This window comes from Pipra filicauda, unplaced genomic scaffold (genome assembly GCF_003945595.2).
Source record: "Pipra filicauda isolate LSUMZ 115617 unplaced genomic scaffold, ASM394559v2 scaffold317_size908105_pilon, whole genome shotgun sequence".
Classification (NCBI taxonomy): Eukaryota; Metazoa; Chordata; class Aves; order Passeriformes; family Pipridae; genus Pipra; species Pipra filicauda.
The window spans coordinates 122,380-141,779 of NW_024104440.1; the positions used below are offsets into that span (position 1 = coordinate 122,380).

At 44.0% G+C, this 19,400-nt stretch overlaps 1 protein-coding gene and 1 long non-coding RNA gene across 5 annotated transcripts in view; one reads left to right on the forward strand and one right to left on the reverse strand.

The window, feature by feature from the left end:
• Positions 1 to 2,953, reverse strand: part of LOC113982729 — a 19,123-nt gene extending 16,170 nt beyond the window's left edge. The window contains exon 1 of the long non-coding RNA XR_005564395.1: positions 2,858 to 2,953. This is a non-coding gene — a long non-coding RNA (uncharacterized LOC113982729). The remainder of the gene's footprint in view (positions 1 to 2,857) is intronic.
• Positions 1 to 13,703, forward strand: part of LITAF (lipopolysaccharide induced TNF factor) — a 14,740-nt gene extending 1,037 nt beyond the window's left edge. The window contains exons 2-5 of one of the 4 annotated variants that reach the window (XM_027711200.2): positions 3,059 to 3,173; positions 11,304 to 11,486; positions 11,887 to 12,043; positions 12,366 to 13,703. In XM_027711200.2, coding sequence (XP_027567001.1) covers positions 11,309 to 11,486; positions 11,887 to 12,043; positions 12,366 to 12,474 — 444 coding nt within the window. In that variant the 5' untranslated portion in view covers positions 3,059 to 3,173; positions 11,304 to 11,308 and the 3' untranslated portion in view covers positions 12,475 to 13,703. Of the gene's footprint in view, positions 1 to 3,058; positions 3,174 to 3,354; positions 3,404 to 7,387; positions 7,483 to 11,303; positions 11,487 to 11,886; positions 12,044 to 12,365 lie in introns of those variants that run through there. The other 3 variants (XM_039383576.1, XM_039383577.1, XM_039383578.1) reach the window with 3 other exon arrangements.
• Positions 13,704 to 19,400: the final 5,697 nt, after the last annotated feature.

The window sequence follows — 19,400 nt, forward strand, 5'->3', positions numbered from 1 at the left end:
TGGTTGGAGAATCATAATTTTTCCTCTCTGTTTTCTCATGTCATTAATAGATAATCCATCAAATAATGGATGACTTAATCAGGACAGATCTGCTGTTTTTAAATGTGAAGCTTTTCTATCATTTCTTTCTGGTTGTTCATGCTAGGAGAACCATTACTGGCAGTGAATGGTTACTCTCCTTGTAATTCTTTACATGAAGTGCCAAATATTTGGGGAAAAAGAAATCTATCATTACCTCTTTTGACACCACGTTGCTGTCTCACTCTCTAGGGGAGATGATATGATTTACATGCTTAAATATTTTGCTGTAGTGTGAAACAGTGCTTTGCAGTCTGGCAGCTGTTACTAGCTGTTATGATGATCAAATAACACTATGGGAGCTGGTAATTAAGGAAGTAATACTATGAGGACAGTAAAGCACTAATATTTAGGTTTGGATTAATTTAGCAATTCTGTCAACCAATTGCAACCCTGGGGGATCATTTGCAGTTTTAGACTAGATATGCTACTTCTGTTTCACATGGTAAATCCATTAATACTCCTGTCTTCCACAAGCATATTACCCCACATACAACCAACCTGCACATGAAAAAAAGAGGTCTCTTTTTCCTCAGTGATCATGCTAAGCAGGGCTTGTACAGTGAGGAGGGTGCACACTTGGGGTGGGAGATGTTTAGTATCAAAGAGCTGGCCTGCCTGGGAAGGGGACAGTCTGTGACCCTGCTCTGTGGAGGCAGGGAAGGACACCTTGTTTGTCTGGCTGGCACATGGACAGCCTCTAGGGGAAGGAGTTCAGGTAAGTAAATGGGCAGCTGCAGCTCAACAGAGAGAACAGCAGCAGCCAGGAAACCTCAGCCCCACCAGAGAGCACAAGTGGCTGAGTGGCTGGTGGGGTGAAGACACTGGAAGAAAATGGGAACTGAGAAAGAAGAGGATTTTATGCAAGATAACGTGTGAGAGGGCTGACTTGAAGTCATCATTTCTCTATTGTGAGGGGGTTTTTTTGTTGGGGGTTTTTTCCCTACCAGTTCCATATTGGTGTGGAGCAATAGTGTAAGCCATGATGCTGTCAATCACGGGGCATTTATCTTCACAAAGTAGTTTCTGAAAGGGAGGGTGTATTTGTAGTCTCTCTAACCTCTTTCTCTTTTTTTCCCCCCCGTCCCCTCTGTCACACACAGAATTTATTTGGGGATAATTTCAGTTGAAGATATTAGCTCCCAAATGAACATTGCAAAGCCTCTATCACAATTTGTTTGTTTTTTTTTTAAGCCAAGTGTTTGGAACCAGGGTTCAAGGTAACCCACTTCCTGGTAGTTTCGACCCCAGGCTCTGCTCTTGTTCACACAATCAAACTGCACCATACTTTCTCATGAATTTGGCACCTCTTGACATCAGACTGTTTGACAACTGCATGTCGGTATATTTGTTTATATTGAACAGAGCTAGTGCTCACCCAAGCAGAAACAATACAGCAGTGTTACCTAGGCCTGCCTCTGCAAGCTGTTAATGATTGGGTTATTAGCTCTGAAGCATTTTGTGATCAGGAGTTTTGCAGTAATAGTACATGAGAGGAAGTGTATTATGGCTGTGTTTATTTTTAATTATTGTAGATGCTTTTATGTGCACTCACTTAAAAGTAGCCTAGAGAACAAAACTGTACTGTCTGACAGTACAACCAAAGTGCTGAAGCTACTATAGAGTGGGTCTGGAAGAAAAATAAGGTGACATTAAGGTTTACTTATTTTACACACTAAGGCCATATTGCAGTATGTAAAATATGACTAACAGGCTGTCAAATGTACATCAACTTCTGAACTTCATTTAGCTTCTTTGGTGGAAAGTTGCTGCTTTAGGAACAAAAGCGAATAAATCCAGCATTCATTTTTGGGGCTAAACTGACATCTGCTGGTGTTCTGTAATACAATATGTGCAATTAGCGTGATGACCAAACATACACTGTATTCTGTGTACTTTTCCCTTTCCATGGTGCTGTTGGCAGCCCTGGTGATGACTCAGGAGAGCTCAGAGAGGTGTAACAGTGGATGGAACAGGTGGGGCTGCCCGGCACATCCTGCCACGGGACTGGTGATGCAGCAGAGCTGCTCGTGGTTACCTCGTACTGCGCTCACACTTTAAGCTTATGAAATTGCCACGTGGCCTATTTTTTCTTATAATTTTTTAAAAATAAGTAATTTTTGTAATCTTCAGGTACACAGCTCATGGGGGCAGGGGGAGAGGTAAAAAAGATGTAGCAATTTCTAGCCAGGCTTCCTCATTCACGCCTTGAGCTGGCGCCAGCCGTGTCCCCACCCAGTCACCTGCTCTGCTGCAGGAAGAGAACTGCCGTGGGTTCCTACACGGGCAGCAGCTTTGGGGGAGCTGTGCTGCTTTGCTGGGGGAGCATCTTGCCTACCCTAGCCAGGCTGGCAGGCTGCAGCTCTGTTCCATCAGAGTCTGAAATCTGGCAGAAAATAACCTCCTCTGCATTGGAGATCAGAGGGGCTGGAGGCAGCTGGGCTTAATTTCTGATTATTATCAATTTGGCGTTGTAAGTCTGGTTGTGTTTAATAAGAATATTCACAATCATGGATTCACAAACAGAGCTGTTTTACTGAAGAAGCAGCCCCACCCTTCACCCCAGACACCATGCAGTTTTTAAGCCTCACTCAAGGGAGGTGTAAGATAGGCAAGCGGCTCGACTCAGCCCCATGGATTTCTCCATAGCAAACCTGCCATTTTTCCACAAACTTGCCACTGAAAATTGGGATTAAAACTCCTTAACACCGATGTGGTATTAAGAAGCAGGCATTACTTTATTACAGCTGTCAATACACGGAGGGAAACTCTGCCTTACATGCATGGTTGGCTCAAGATAGCACACGTACTTATTAGCCAGGATATAAATATTCATCAGAAAAGTGTTACAATTTGTTACTTTGGGCGGCCACAGAGCCCCTAAAGTGGATTGGGCTGACTTGACTTGTTACTAAACTGTCACAGTTCCACTGACCATTACATAAGGTTCTGTTAACTGTGATGTCTGTGCTGTTTGCAGCAAGCTCCCAGATCCTGTGGTGACCTGGCCAACCACTGACTGACTTTTAAAAGTGATTCTTCTTTTGCCCAGTGCCATCCAGCAAAATGCCTGGAAAGGCAGGAACTGGAGAATGGTGAGCTGAGTGGGAAGGAGGGCGGTTAGTGAGAGGAAATACACTCCTGTAGTGGTACGTGGATGCTGACTGCCTGCTGTACTGGGACACTGGATGGAAACAGTGGTCAGGCAAAAAGGAGAAATGTTGCTGGGGTCCCCAAGGAGGAGCATGAGCCAGCCTCTGATTAGATGCAAGAAAAAACACGGGAGAGAGCATGGCAATTGGAGTAAGAAGGCTTCCAGTTGAAGGTCATGCCTTATTTTGTTCTGGGAGATGTGTTCAGTCATGGTATCCCTCTCCTCTGGCTTCTAAGCTGCTCATAGCCACCTTGAGAAGGGGATTTAGTTACTAAGAGAAAAATTATTCCATTTTAATCCAGGGCACCAAAGCCAAAATTACTCATGTTCTGCTCCTGAGAAAAATAATATATAATGTGATTTCTTGAAAATGATGTAAATTTATTCACCTCTATGTCTAGTTCTAATCCCACTGAATGCTGCTGAATCACAGTTTATACCTTCTCCCTGTTCCCCCTGAGTCAGGGAATGGGAGTATTCATGCCCTCAATACTCCAACATCGATGACATCCCCAAGCACCAGTAGCTGCAGGTGATTCAGTAATTAATGTGACCGCAGAGCTTGATGTTGGGCTCACTGTCACTGGGATAAGAGTCCCTTTTGTCCTATAAAACCTGACTCCTTGCTCCAGGATGGGTTTGAATTGAAGCTTTGTGCATGTTACTTAGGGAGAGGTCCAATAAAGGTTTTAAATACAAAAATAGGACTTTAACCGATTTTAGATGCTTTCAGCCAAAAGGCCTAATGCACAATCCCTGCTGAGCCCACAGGGGTCATTGACTCCCTTCAGTCTGAGGTAGATTTACCCAAACTACAGCATATGAAGCCATCCCTGTTGAATCCCTTTCAGGGATTTGGCCAGTAATTCACTTTTTGTGTTATCTTGAAGCTGGATAGAGAAAGGAGTGACATACTCCATGTTTTCCAAAGACTGAATCCAACTTAATTGCTTGTAAAGGCACTAACTAAAATCACTGAATCTGTTGAAGGTTTTGTTGATCATTTTATGTGCTCTTGCACGTTGTCTGAAATAACCGATTTGGTAACCTACGGAACATCGTAGAATTAGGGGAGGGTTTTTTTCCTCAAGTGTTACAGAACATGGAGCCTGGAAAGCTGAAGACCACTGGTTTGTCAATCTGTGAGCGAACTCTTGGCAAGAGCCGCGGAGTTCCCGGTCCCGGGGACTGCCAAGTGCGTCAGGAGTGATTGTCCTTCCACCCAGTTTTCCCGTTCCCGTTCCCCGCCGCCCGCGCCCAGACGCGCCTCTCCCGCTGCCGGTGGGTCCGCGGGAGCGCTCGGGCGAGGCGGCTCCTCCGACAGCCGCGGGAAGGGGAGGAGGAACCGCGGGTGGGGACGGGACGGGACAAGCCCTGCTGACGGGGGTGCACCCGGCGAGCGGAGCGGAGCGGAGCGGCGAGCAGAGCGAGGAGGGTCGGCGGGCACGGCCCAGAGCGGTAAGGGCTGTGCCCGGAGCCGGGCGCGGGCAGAGCAGAGCAGAGCAAAGCAGAGCAGAGCAAAGCAGAGCAGAGCAAAGCAGAGCGGGGGGCTTTGCTCCCGGCCCCGAGCGCTGCCCTTCCCGGGCCGCTCCCGGCGCTCCGTCCGGGCCGGGGGAGCCCCCGGGGCACCGCGGGCTGGTTGGGGCTTGGGCACAGCGGAGACCCGGGCGGGCGGCCCCGGGACGGTCCGGACAGCGCAGGGAGCCCGCGGGCGGTGGCTCCTGCCCGGGGGGAGCGGGCTCGGGGCCGGCCAGGCAGGAGTTTCGTTTTCCCGAGTGTTTTGGGCGGCAGCCGGAACAGCCCCTTGGCTCAGGGAATGCGCTCGGGAACGGCTCATTTGGGACGGGCCCTGCCCTGCCCCGGGGAGGGGGTGTCCGGCCCCAGCAGCACCCGGGGTGAAGCCGCTCGCGGGGTTATTCCGAGGCTGTTGATTACTTGGTTTATTTCGGGGAGAACTCAGCGTGTGGTGCTATTTCTACTTTACCGGTATAAAATTCTGTGCGACCTCAGTGCCATTGTTTGTCTTACTAAAATAATAGTATGTCAAAGTTGTTCGTTGTTTTTTTTTTTTTTTTTTTTTTTTTTGTAATTATTACTGAATTTTATTCTCTCAGAAACGCCTGAGAAGTTTAAACGACTTTAAGATAATATTTCTCAGCAAGTTGGCCAACTAGGAAGTTGTTGTCCAGAATTCAGATAACCAGGGTGGTGGCCCAAGTGAGTGCTGTGTTAGGGCTTGCTGCCGTGAACTGGAAAAGTCCCCAGTACTCCAATAAACCTGTATATCCTGCTGGATTTTTAACAAAAATTCGCTTCAACCTGTGTTTCATTCCAGGTACTGATCGGTAGCTGTCTTAAACTCTGCTGTGCAGGGAGCCCCTCTAATTACACGTGGTGTTGGAGGGCAGCTTGGCATTTCTAGTGAAGAGAACTGTATAGAAATTGTTTAATTTAAGGATTAAATTGTGTTAATTCTTAGCAAGAGATTATGGGAAGGGCAACAACAGATTTGTTTGGCTAAACTGGGTTAGGAAAGCTGTATTTGTAAGCAGTTCTTTACTGTGTGGGTTGTTGGTTGGTTGGTTGATTGGTTTGTTTTTTGCATACCAAGCAGAGAGGTGAGTTATTACCTTCTTTTTCCCTTGTCCCCTGCGTAATATCCAAGTAGTGACCCCGATTGAGACACATGCTTGCACTGACTGTATGAAGTGATAGTTCAGTCTCTCAGTTCACATTTAAAGCAGAAGGGACATTAGAAAAATGAAGTTGAAAAGCTGAAGTTGTGGTTACCTCCACAATACTCAGTATTTTGAAGAGGTTTTTTGTAGTCCTGATGTCCTCTTGATCTTTATTAGGAGTTTTTGTTTTGATAGATAACTTACAGGGACTCATGTGCTTTTAGTTTTATACTATTCACTGTAGTACTTTGTAAATGTTATATGTATTACAGTTTTGAAACTTTAACTTTAAAAAAAGGCAGGCATAGGAGAGGTGGTTGCCACAAAGTGCTGTGAAGACCTGAGACCTGTTTGCATCTGTCTTCAGTAAAGGGGGAAAAAAAAAAAAGGAAAGTGCAGAAAAAGCACAGCAACCATTGTTAAATAGAAACAGTTGTTCAAAAGCAAGCAGTGGTAAGAAGTGAACATACAACATAATTTAAAAATTAGTATTGAAAGTTAAATATCGAGGCTAGAAGTGTTCATGTTGGAAGTTATGATCATGATCATTTTGAAGTCTGTGAAAGGGTGTTGATTTCTTAGGACTCACCCTTCGGTGACGGTGACGCAGAGCTGAGGATGGTCTTTGAGCAGAAGTAGCTGTGTTGTGGTTTAACCCCCTCCTGGCACCAGCAGCTGCTCGCTCACTGCTCCCTCAGCAGGACCGGCTGAAGAGAACTGCAAGGGGTAAAGTGAGAAACCTCATGGGTTGAGATAAGAACTGTTTCATAATTCAAGTAAAATAATAATAATAATAATAAAAGTTGTAATGAAAAGGAAAATTACAGAGAGAAATAAAACCCAGCAAGTGATGCAAATGAGAACAATTACTCACCACCAGCAAACTGACGCCCGGCCTGAGCAGCATTTCCCTCCCAGCCACCCTCTTCCTAGATTTATTGCTGAGTGTGATGCTGTATGGTCTGGAATATCCCAGCTGGGGTCAGCTGTCTCAGCAGCATCCCTTCCCAGTTCCTAGTGCACCCCCAGCCAAAACCAGCCACTGTGACTGGGGGCGATAGATCCTGATTCAGCTCTGTAGTTTAGTCACAAGGGGAAAACTTTTCTAAAGAAAACAGAAGGTCAGTGGTTTTTAAAAGTATAGCTGTGGGATACTTGATAATACAAAAACTGTCACTAAAACTTACTCAGTTTAGACGTCTTTGGCTGCTGTCTTGTTCCCTTGTCAGTCTGCCAAAGCTGCAGTGTGAGTGTGAGAATGGTGGGAAGGAGCAGTGCCTGTCCCCAGGGTTACCAAATTACTGTCCCTGCCTACACACTGTGCATGTAGCCACGTCTGTCCTTCCGCACAAGCTTCTGGTTACTTAGTTTGTCTGAGCTACTGTAAATCCCACACTTGACTGAGTACACAGTTCCCTTTCTAACAAACCTTTTCGTTTCCGCTTAGTCTGCTGGGAAGACTGTTGGACTACTGAAATGTATAAACATTGGTGTTTGCTGATGTATCACCACGCCTCCAGTGCAGCAGATTAGCCCTGTGTAACCTGGAAGGGTGAACAAACTTGTGACAAGGTCTCTGCAGAAGTGTTTACGTCACTGAAATCCTGATGAAAGCTGTGCTGCATAAGGAAGGCAATCGCCGATATTCCAGAGACTTTTTCCATGCTCCAAGCATGGAAAGCAGAAAGGCGTGTGCCATTTTTGGGAACCCCGGATGGAGTGACTCCAGCCCTAATTGGATACTTAAGACTGAAATTCTTTTTCTTTGCACATTGACTTTTGTCCCTGCAAAGTTCTCTGTAGGCTGAAAGGGCTTTTTGACTTGAGAAGCTTAGTCAGCTAAAGTGTAAAATTAAGAGGTGCTCCCTGGAGCCTGTTTTGAGAACTTTGAAGAATGACCATGGAAATGTGTACAGGAATGGGCTTGGTTGGAGAAGAGCAGACATGGATTGCAAGTGGATTTGGTTTTGTTGCTTAGAAATAACACTTGCTTTGTTTTTGAGGTTTGCAGTCTGGAGATGTGTGTCCACAGAGCCTTATCCCTGTAGTTGAGGGTTTAAGGGGGAGATTTTTGGATGCTGAGTGAGGAAAAGCTGAATAAATAGCTACCAGAAGAGGAACCACCAAGAATTTTAGATTACTTTTTTTTTCTTTTTGATATGTGGACAGGTGGCACATACGATAAGAGGGATAAGGACTGGCTGCTGACTCGGCAGAGGAATTGGCTCACAGGGCTGATGAGGCACTGAGGGTGACTGGCTGCATAGCTGAGCTTTGCTTGTGCTTGCCTGGTGTGGTCAGAGTTGATTATTCCCAGGTGGAATGTGGAAGGAAAAGACAGCTGATCCTGGAGGGCAGCAGTGTCCACATGGACAGGTAGAGATGTGAGTGGTGAGGAGGCAGCATGGACATTGTCAGACCAGCAGAGGGGATGAGTTAAGGTTAAAACTTACTACAAAGTTTGGAGCCATGATAGATGGGAGTTTCTAGAGCATCTCACAAAAATACAAGAAAATCGAACTTGTCTTATAATGGTCAGAAATTCATATGTTCTCAAATAGATGTATTTACATTATGTCTTGTGAAGTAAGGGGGAAAATAGTCACGAGCACTAATAAAACCCAGCTTCCTTTTGGTATCAAGATACCGATCCAGAGTCTGCATTGCACTAGGTGTACACCAGTATTTGGGGCAGTGGGAGTACTGAATAGTCATACAGTTCCTGTTGTTGCTGCCAGTCTGTACTTGAGATGAATTAGTGCTTCTGTGACCTGAACCAAGCTGGCAGCAGTGGAGGCAGTTCAGCAAGTGGCAGTTTTCTGGAGGATTGTCCTCAGTGAAGAATTCATTAAAGCAAATGAACTTGTTGGATTTCCATCATGAGTGGTATCTTCTGCATCAGTTTTGTCATAACTTAGTATTTAGTCTTTAGTGCTTGGATACAATCAGAACTAGACCTTTGTAACCTTTTTCTAGAAGAATAAACTAACTTCTGTTTCCTGAATTGTTACAGAGTAATTTAGGTTGGACAGGTGTTGTTTGGATCAGCCACCTGCTTAGGACCTACTTAGGTGACGTTCTTCAAGGCCCTTGGACTTTGTATGCACCTTTACTTTCACTGTTACATCTTTTCATTCCAAAGTGTGTTTCCTACTTTTGTTCTTGTTGTGGAATTATTTAGAGCCAGATAAGGTCCTGATGAGGAAATTCTGCACTATTATCTGGCTTGTTTACTACTGGTAAAAACTCCCTGGTTGTAGTTTCTGTTTCCTTCCAGCCAATCTGTTCTGTGCCCTTGTGTGTTTTGCCTACAGATTCTGCTGGTATTCCTAAGGGGTGTCTTCTCAGACCTAAAGATTAGGTACCAGAGTCATCTGTGGGCAGCACCTTTGTGCTGTGTGTAACGAAAGTGCAACAATCCAAGTAAATTTTCTTACTGCCTGAACTTTTTTCCCCCTTATTTCTCTCCCTGCCAAGTACAGGCTGTGCTGTGCTCTGTACCACCTTGAGGCCTGCTAAGGTAAAGTCAAATTGAGGGCTATAGCTTCTTGGAATAAGCTTGGGCAGTTGGGAGTATGTGAAGGATGCCATATCCAGGAGAAGGTGGTTGGGCTGGGAATAGGGCAGCAGGAGTACAGAGCCTGGCAGGAGTTTCTGAGACAAGCTGTGAGCTCTTAGGTTTGGATGGCAGTGGCAGAGAGACAGTGGCTTGTCTCTTGTGCTCCTGGCAGCCACATGGATCTTCTGGTTTTGTTCTCAGTGGTGTCTGCTCCCTTGCTCAGCTGAAGTCCCTCGCATGCTGTGCTGGGGACAGCCAGGAAGCTGTCCTCAGGAAGAAACAGCCTTCCTCTGGCCCCGTTTCTCCTGCCAGCTCCTCTGCTGTGCCCCCAGCAGGAGTTGTCAGCACTGCCTTCATCCTGGGCAGAAGCCAGGATGGCCCTGCTTGAGATCTGCTCTCTTGTACACAAACATGAATAACCAAATTTACATATGTCTTGTTTCTTTTCATCCCCCAAACACACTATTCAATAAAAGTCCCTGAGATAATGAAGGCTGCTAAGAAATCTAAGAAAATAACCAGTTGTTATGCCCTTATAAAAAGCATGCTTTGTTGGTGATATTGCCACCTCGTTCATCACTTGGGTAGCCAGATACAGACTTGCTTTATTTTCTTGTCCTTGCTTTATGTTGTGGTTTAACCCCATCCAGCAGCTCAATACCACAAAACTGCTCACCACTCTCCTGGTGGGGAGGAGAATCAGAAGAAAGCAGGATCTGTTGCTTGTTGGTCTCTGCAGCCAGCATAAGTAACTAATCTGCTTTCACTTCAGTAGAATGGTTTCTGAATGCTGTACCTTTTCCCCCCCTTTAGGCCAGCTTGGTTCTGTATGCAGAGCAGTAGAACTGCAGAAAGGCATGGACTGGAGGGGTGCTTTGTCCCAGTGTTCTTCCAGTGTGTGCATATGTTCCAAATACAGATTGCCCTTCCCAGATAGTACTGAGTGAAAAGATTTGCATGAACACAAAGTGATTGTGCAACAACAGAATGGAATGTGGCTCTTGGAGAGCTGTCTGATGGTCCTTAAGAGGAGGAGAAAAAGGGAGACGATGAAGTCAGCACTGATGTTCCACAGAAAATGGTGGGCAGAGTATAGGAAGTGTGTAGGTAGGAAGGAGGAGAGGAAGTCTGCACTGAAACCACAGTTGTTTCTTTCCATTTTGGGAAAAAGCCATGGTCAGCATTCTTATACTCTGGAATTTAATTAAGAATTGGTGGAGGAGAGTTGCATTACAAACTCATTAAAACTTTGTTAAGTGGCAAAAATGGCAACCTTAGATATCTTTGAGGGTCATAAAAGCTTTGAGTTGAGTTGGATATACTTAATTGTTTGGGTTTCTTTTTCCTTCAATGTAAATATTTTTTATTTCAAGTCACAGCAGAGATAAATACTGTTTTTTAAATATTTGAGCTTCATTTCAAACACTCAGGCTCATGTTAGCTAGCAACTACCACGTGGCCTATTGTACTGTTTGATTTTTCAGGTGAACAAGAGGGATCAGAAATACTGTTCTTGGAGAATTAGGAGACTGCCAGATAGATTAGTGTACTAGTAAACATGCCCCTCATCCCTGTTTTAGCATTTTTAACTTAGAAAGGGAGAACTGGTATTTACTGCCCTGTGAGAAGGAAGTGGGAAGTAGGCAACAACAACAATGAAATCAAGATCAACCTTTAATTCTGTCAGAAACAAGTACCAGTCAATAGACTTTATGCTGGTAAAAGTCCATTTTAATCCAGTTATATTCTTGCTTCTGAATTGAACCTAATTATTTACTACTTACCCTTAATAAATAATGTCTTTTGTTACAATTTTCTCTCTATTATGTTTTAGATACCATGTCTGCTCCAAGTGTCAACCCCGTCCCATCTGCACCACCTTCTTATGAGGAAACTGTAGGAATCAATATGAACTACCCTCACCCTTATCCTGTTCCTGGCCCTGGAGTGAAGCCAGATATGAAGGGAATGAACCCTCCCCCATACATGGGACAGCCTCCACCAGCAAATAACCCCAGTAAGCCTCAAAAACTCTTCTGTACCTCAGGCTGAGGAGGTGTCAGGTGGCTGTGGGACAGGTGCTGTCAGAAGATGAAAGATCTGGTTCACAGGTGTTCACCACCTTCCAAAAAATACTTTTGAAGGGAATAACGTGAACCAATTCTCATGAATCCTTCAGGGTACACTAACATCAATAACATCATTTGGCTTTCTGCAGTTTTTAGTGCACCCTTATTCTTAAGACAATGTATTTTGCATTAGCAAATGCCATGGTGGTTTCTCTTTGTCATTGTGCATTTCATTGCTCTGAGTCCCTAATGTTTCAAAGTTATAGCTGGTTCTGGCTCAGGGGAAATTGCTTACTGTTCTTTTTTCCTTATTTGCTCACTGATTAAACAGCGTATTTCTCTGCCCAGTTAGAGTTCAGACGGTGTATGTGCAGCAACCAGTGGTGTTTTATGACCGCCCAGTTCAGATGTGCTGCCCCTCCTGTAACCAGATGATAGTGACACGTCTCTCCTACGAGGCAGGAGCTCTGACTTGGCTGTCCTGTGGTGGCCTCTGCCTGCTGGGGTAGGTCAAGACCAGTTTCCCCTCTTTTTACTTCTTACCTGACCTTTTATATTTCTAAAGAGTAACAGAGCTCTCAGCTTTGCTTTGTCTTTCTGTCTGAGGCCTGAGCCTTTGTGATTCAAACAGCCTACATCTGCATTTATGTCCTGTAGGACCTTAAAGCAGGTCTGGAACACTATAGACTCCAGAGCCATGTGTGTTCTTCCTAAAGCTTCACAGCACCAGTTTTACTGATGGATTTCACAGGAAATATATTTTAACTTTTTGTGTATGGAACAAGTGGCAAACCAGTGTTTTTTTCTTTTTTTTTTTTCCTTTGCAGGTGTATAGGAGGCTGCTGCTTGTTTCCATTCTGCATTAATGCTCTCAAGGACGTGGATCACACCTGTCCGAACTGCAATACTCTTCTTGGTGCTTACAAACGTTTCTAGGCAGTGTTAAAACATTGGTTGATGAAGTTGGTTAGCACCTCTACAAGCCCTCTCTGAAGTTTCATGGAGACTGCTCGTTTCTGTGCATCTTGTCACTGGAAACCAATAAAAAGTAATGTTTCTTACTAGGTTGTTTGAATACAAGTTTGCCTGAGGGGATTTTCACTTAGGTCTGTAAAAAGTCTACATAATCTGTATGGGCCACTCAGTCCAGCAGCAGCTGAGAGCAAGGGAACATTTCCCTTTTTGCTTTATGCAAAACAGGTTGGTGATGTTCTGCAGGTAATCTTATCTCAATCATGTTGCACGTTGTTCTTGCTGCAGTCTCAGCACAGACCGAGAGGAGGATGCCTATGGAGAACTCTTTAGGCTTGTGCTTGGTGTCAATGCTTTGGCAACAGCACTGTTTACACACTGGCAGGGAATTGCCTCAGAGACAGGTGCCCTTCTTTGACAAAAGAAATTATTTGCTGGCATCTTTTCATGAGCACTAGAATTCACTTTAAAACTTGGAAGAGAACCAAACCTAAAGGCTTCTTCCTTCTTGGAGGTTGCTTTACCAAATGGACAACTCAGGTTATTGTGCATCAGTGGTGATTGAATCCAGTATCTGAATTTTCTTACCAGTTTCAAGTCTCTAATCTGCAGTAAAGGTGTTCACAGAGGAATTTTTAAGAGATACTTGTCCAGTGTTTGGCTGGAGTTTTTTTTACCATTGACTGCAAGTCTGTGAAGTGTTCTCTTCATCCCAGAGAGCCTTGGTTATAGCATTGGAAAACTTCTTTGTACATTTATATAAGTCAACTGATAGATCATGCATAAACCTCACCCTTTTCTTAAGGCTTGAATTCTGCCTGAAAAACATTAGATAAAGGACCTGGGCTTCTAGCTGTTGATCTGCTCGTTCATTACTATTTCTTCATTAAGAAGGCTAAATGTTTGTTAAGGAGTTTCTCTGACTTGTACTATGATTTTTTTTTAAATGAAATAAAAGATAAATTTTGTTTTCAGATATACTTATTTAAGACAATAATCATAAAAAACTAGGGAATGAGGCTCTGAAGGTTGAAGTAATTTCCATGTCATAAGCAGCAGATTTGATGCATTTGAATGATACCTGTCCAGAAAAGGCAGACAGGTGTTTAAACAAGGCTATGATGGTAACACTGTGTTAACCTCTGTAAAAGCAAAAAACTAAAATAAATACAAATAAAAAATACTGCATTTACTGTTCTTGCCAAATGTGCCTTCTGTAAATACCTGCTATAAGTTAGTTTTTCAAAAGTCTTTCAACACTTCAGGTTTGAAATCCAGTAATTCTGTAGATCACATACAACCTCTAGGCCTCCTGTTAATTAGTTTCTGTAAACTGCTGCTGCTTGTGAGTCAGTCTGCAAGTGGTTTAAGAGCTTCCTTGTGCATTTGTAAAAGGTTTCTGGTCTCCCCATACCATAAGAATTTACATCAGTAGCTACTAACTGTCAGAAGAATGAAGGAGATAAAAAGGTGGTAGTTTTGTAGCTTTCCACGTTGATGTTGCAGTACCAGCATGTGCTTTTGTCTGCTGGTGCTCCACCACAGTGCTCTCCATGTTCTTGAGGGGCCTGGGTGATGCTGCATTGAATTTTCTGTTCCGGTGGCATAAGCAAGACAAAAGTGTGTAACTGGAAAGCAGCACAACCCCACTGGGTGTCACAGAAAATGTGCTGCTTGTCAGTTTATCACCAGAGCAAGGCAGGAGGAAGCAATGAAGATTGCAGAGTTCCCAAACTTGGTATTTGCTTGCACGGTGGGGAGGATTTTTAGTTCTGTTAGTACCTCTGTTAGTCAATCTGGTCTGGGTAATCCTCCCATGCATTCATTTGGTAAGTTTTCTAGTTGTTATTCTCTGAGCTCCCTTTTTCTCTCCAGAGTGATGGTTGGAAAATCTGAGATGGTGGCACCAGAATATAGAACACTGACCAAAACAAAAGTGTTTTTCTTTCTTTTATGTGCACAGTCCATTGCTTCTCTTTGAGTTCCCTGTATGGATTGAGAGTGGGACATAAAATGTTGGCAGCTCTTCAGTCTAGTTCAGCATTCTGCAAAACTTTCTGCTGCCCCCTCTATACTTAAATTTCCTTAAATGCAAAGCCTGCGTTTGTTCTCTTGCGTATGGAATTATCTACAGAATGCACCACTTTGTGAAACTTATCTTGGAAAAACAAATGCAGGATATAACTTGCCTTGTGTGAAAGCACTTTGTGTTTATTATCTTGAAATTGTTGTTTGGGTTTTCTTTTAAAACTGACTCCTTTTAAAATAAAAACTTTGTCTTTCCTATCTAGTGGTTGTAATTGGAAAATTGTAACACTTGGACTGTTTCCAAACATACGGAGAGCTGAAATGTTAAGAAATGTTATTACAGGAAGAAATTTTTCAGTGTCACTTGGGCCAAGTCTCTGATAAATGGCATTCTCTGCCCTGCAGACCAACTGTCACACACGGAGCCACATGGAAAATGTGTTGTTTTCCTGCAACTCAGGCACAATAAGTTTTTCAGTTAAAACACTTCTGGGTAAAACTTTCACCTGCAATACAACTAAACAAACACACATAAATATGGCTCCACACTCACATACCAGTAACCAGTGGAGAGAAAATAGAAGCCAAATATCACTGTATTTAGTTGGAAAGAATCCCTGTTAATCAGGTAAGAATACTCTGGGGTTTTTTTAATGTCTGAAGCACTTTTTTTTTTATGAGGTGCAGAAAATACAGGAAGGTGATGTTAATACCTCAAACAATTTTGTTCTAATGCATTGGGATTTATTTTATTTAGTAATTTTATGGTTATTTTGGTAGTAAGCAAGTGGTGAACAAATGGTTTTTCTTCTGTTGCCACATACAGAGGTGACATGCTGACTTTGTGGGCTCATCCTATTTTCACAGATAAGTAAGGAAGGGACATAGGCTGTCTGAAATCCTCCGGCCTTCCATGACAAATTCAAGTGAAGCCTTCCCCTGCTCCCACCTGCATTAGTTTTCCAGGATGACATTGCTTTCTGTTAGACTTTGATTTCTATTTTTCATAGACAGAATCTTACACAATGTTAAAATTCTGATGAGGCTTGAGCCAGAAGGAAATACAATTTGATTTGTCATCCAAAATAAAAGCTGTTAAAACCAGCAAAAAGCAGCTGATAGCCTTACCAGAGGGAGTTGTTAGCAAGTTCAGTGTGGTTTCCAAAAGTTGCTATTTATTGCAGTGTTTGCGAAAATACTTCTGTCAGTCTAACCACAAGTTCTTTTCTGAAGAAATGAATTGTGATTTGTCTACTCAAACCCAGTTAAACATTCTTCATAACTGAGCAGCAAGAGGTGAGTATTGTCATTCTGGAAGTAAAAACTAAGAAGTGAAAGTCCTGTGACGGTGTGAATTGTATTTTATACAATTTAGGATGACTTTTAATCTATTTTTGTGAGAGGAATACCCTCCTGTATGATATGCTGGGTGTGAATCCAGTATAGAAATAAATTTGCCAATGAGCATCTTATTACTTTTTCAAAGCAGGACATCAAAAGGTGCGTGTGAAACCTACTGATTTCAAAGGAAGTGCTTCTTGTTATCACTTGTAATTGATTTTAACAGTCTGAAAATCTAATGTCTGTTTGAACAGGTGGCTGTGTGTGGTCTGGAATTGCTAAAAGTAGTTGTGCCTGTGTCGAGAACGAACTCAGAATGAGTAGGCGGGTTCTTAAAGTCCTTTTGTGGTTGTCTACTTGATCGTTGTAACAAAAAAATCCCCAAAAAAGCAGCTTCAGCGACCTCCAGAGGACTGTTGCATTAACGGGTGTGTGGCAGGCACTGCTCTGGGACCTAAAGCCGTGGTGCATTTGGGTGCGGCTGCAGGGCGGTCACAAAAACATTAGGGGGGAAAAAAAGACAACCCCCAAGCAATTTCCACCTCTTGCTCCACACAGCCTCTGAAGCGCCTTCTCCTGGCCGGTGGGCTGTCTTGACAACTAGTTGTACTAAAGTTACCTCAGGCTCATGCCTCGTAAAATGCTTTTGTTGTTCACAAAGTAGCGCTGAAGATTTTTCTCTCTCTAGGATAATAGAATCACAGAGTCATAAAGGTTGGAAAAGACCTCTGAGATCCTCGAGCCCAACTATTACCCTAACGCTGCCAGGTCCAACGCTCAGCCGTGTCCCCAAGCACCACATCCACATGTTTTTTTTTTAATGCTTCCAGGGACGGCGATTCCACCCTTCCCTTCCCTTCCCTTCCAATGCTTGACCACCCTGTCAGGGAGTTGGAGAGAGAGAGGTCGCCCCTGAAGCCTCTTTTCTAAACACCTGGGCTGAACCCCCCAGCTGCTCCTCATCAAGAGCGATGAGGAGCTCCTCTGCTTTCCTCTGGACACGCTGCAGCAGCTCCATGTCCTTGGAGCGAGAGGCACAGACCTGGACACAGGGCTGGAGGTGCGGACACACCACCCCGTTTCCCCGCAGCCCTCGTTGGCCCTTTTCGGCCGCGGGTTCGCCGGCGCTTGGGGCCGGGGCTCCGGGGAGCGGCCACAGCCCTGGGGCTTTCAGGTGACCCTTCCATGGCTTGATTTCCTCTGGGAAAGCGGGCTGGGAAGTGCCGGTGCCTCCCGGCCCCTCGCGGTGTCGGGGCGCTTTCCCCGGAGATGCGGCGCTCCCGGAGCGCTGGGCAGGGCTCGGTGCCCTGAGGGGCTCCGGGGGTCGCTCCAGGCCCATTTTGGGTCCGGAACCAGCCAAAGCTCCCCGACACCCTATTCCGTAGGCACAGGGAGGTGAGTGCGCTGGAGTCGAGTTTGGAGCTGTCTCCGAGGGCGCTTCCCTCCTGCTTTGGGCTTAAACATCAGTGTTACAATAAGACTGCGTTTAAAATATCTGTGGGGCCTTTAACAAAACAGACTTTCCCAGTTTGTTAAAGGTCGGATTTTCTTGGCAATACTGGTGCACCGTTTTCAGGTGTCCCCGGACAGGCTTACCCTGTTGTGTGCCAGATGGTGATTTTTATTAAATTCGTTTTCCGAACTTAAGTACAGTATCCATGAAAATGGAGGAATACTTTTCAGAGCCTTACAGCCAGCGTGGGTCTCCTGTGTGTCATTAAAGTGTGTCTGTAGCACACGCGCCAGTATTTTCTTCAGTACTTTAAGGTTACCTAGGACAGCAACATGGGGAAAATTTCTCTTCAGGAGGTTCTTTGTCAGCCTCTTTTGGGGGAGTTGTTCTGATCGTTTTTTTTAGAAAAATCTCATTTGGGGGAGGTAGAAAAAAATGCTTAAAAAATGTTAAATTTGAGTCTTGGGCTGCATCCTGCACTTTCCAACCATCACATGAGGGAAGTCAGTCCAGTGCCCAGGACACTGATGCCATCCATGTTTTATCTTAGAGGTTTGGCTCCAGAATGCATTTAAGAGTCAACTGCAATTCAGGCATTTAATTCCTAGTTTAGAAGTTTCAATACGAAGGGCCCCAAATCTCCGCTATACTGAAAGCAGCTGAAATATTTTTAGCAAAAAAGCCCTGGAATTTCATTTGCAAATTTCTTTGGTTTTGGGTCTTTGAAACTCAAGATTCAAGCAAGCTCAGATTTATAAATTCTGGAGTGTGCTCATATACCTACAGTAAAATATTTTTCTTTTTTTTGTTTAAATTAATGTAGTTTCTTCCCTAAGAAATGGGAAGCTGCAAATCTAAAACTTGAAATTCAAATACAAATTTGATTATTTTAGAAAGGTGTGATTTGCATCTCTGACTGAAAAATCAGAGTAAGACAATTTGAACAAAATAGAAAATTAGATGCAGTTACCAGGTGACACTGCACTCTATTTTCTTTCTCCAAGCCAAAGCCCAGATCCTGAAGCTGCTCTGTTCCAGCAGTGTTTTCCATATAACATACCTCAGGGTCCCAGCCTGAATCTGAGTTTGAACATGAGGCAGATCTCTGAGTCTCTCAGTAAGCTGACGTGGAACCCATTCTGTAATTCAATGAAAAGCTAGAATGAATACCAGACTGAGTAACTCAGCAGATTAAAAATTGTAAACTCAACAAGTCACAAGATTTCCACATCCAAATCTCTGAAGCAGTTTTCAAATTTAGAGTAGTCTGAAAAATCACCATGAAGGAAGAAGAAAGATTTCTCAGTTACTGTTTTGGGTCAATTGTGGGAAATTTGAGCCACTGCATGAAACCTGTAAGATTATTTTTTTTTAATTCAGTTTCAGACCTGAGCTGACTCTGAGTTTGGCATTTGGTAGATCAGGGATTTTGACAGAGGAGCCCAGCTTTCATCATGGAATATTTTATTAACTCTTTAGACTGGGATTGCTCTCTCACACCATCTTTAGTTATTGATGTTTGCAAAGCACATGCGAGAAGTTGCTTTCCCTTTAATATTTGTAAGTGTTTTGTGAGCAAATGTTACCTTTTGGAGCAAGTAAATTCGGGAGAGAGGCTGTAACAGTGCAGGCTTAGCAGAGGGGAGTAGTATGGGATTATCATATGTTATCTATGATTTCTACTTGTGAATCTGGCTTGAAGTAAACAGTAGCTCAGGGTGAACTGGAGAGCAGAGCATTTGCTCAGCTGTGATGCCATATACTTAATCTCTTTCCCTTGCAGTTTTGTGGAATTTCTAATACGTTAACTTCTCTCTCTCTTTTTTTGCAAAAGGGTTGGAATGCTGTTGGGGATGGGATCATTGTTTGTGTGTGTCTGTCTCTCCCCCTTGCTATACATGTGCCCCTTCCCCTCTGCCAGAGCCCCTCCTCTGGCTGCAAGAGGGGAGTTGAAATAGTGAGATCCTGCTTTGTGAAGGAAATTTTCTTTCACTGCCTTGCTCAGAGGTGCCTTTGAGAGGAGAACTGATGTGTTTTTGTTAACTTCTGGCCAGAGGAGGTGCTTTCG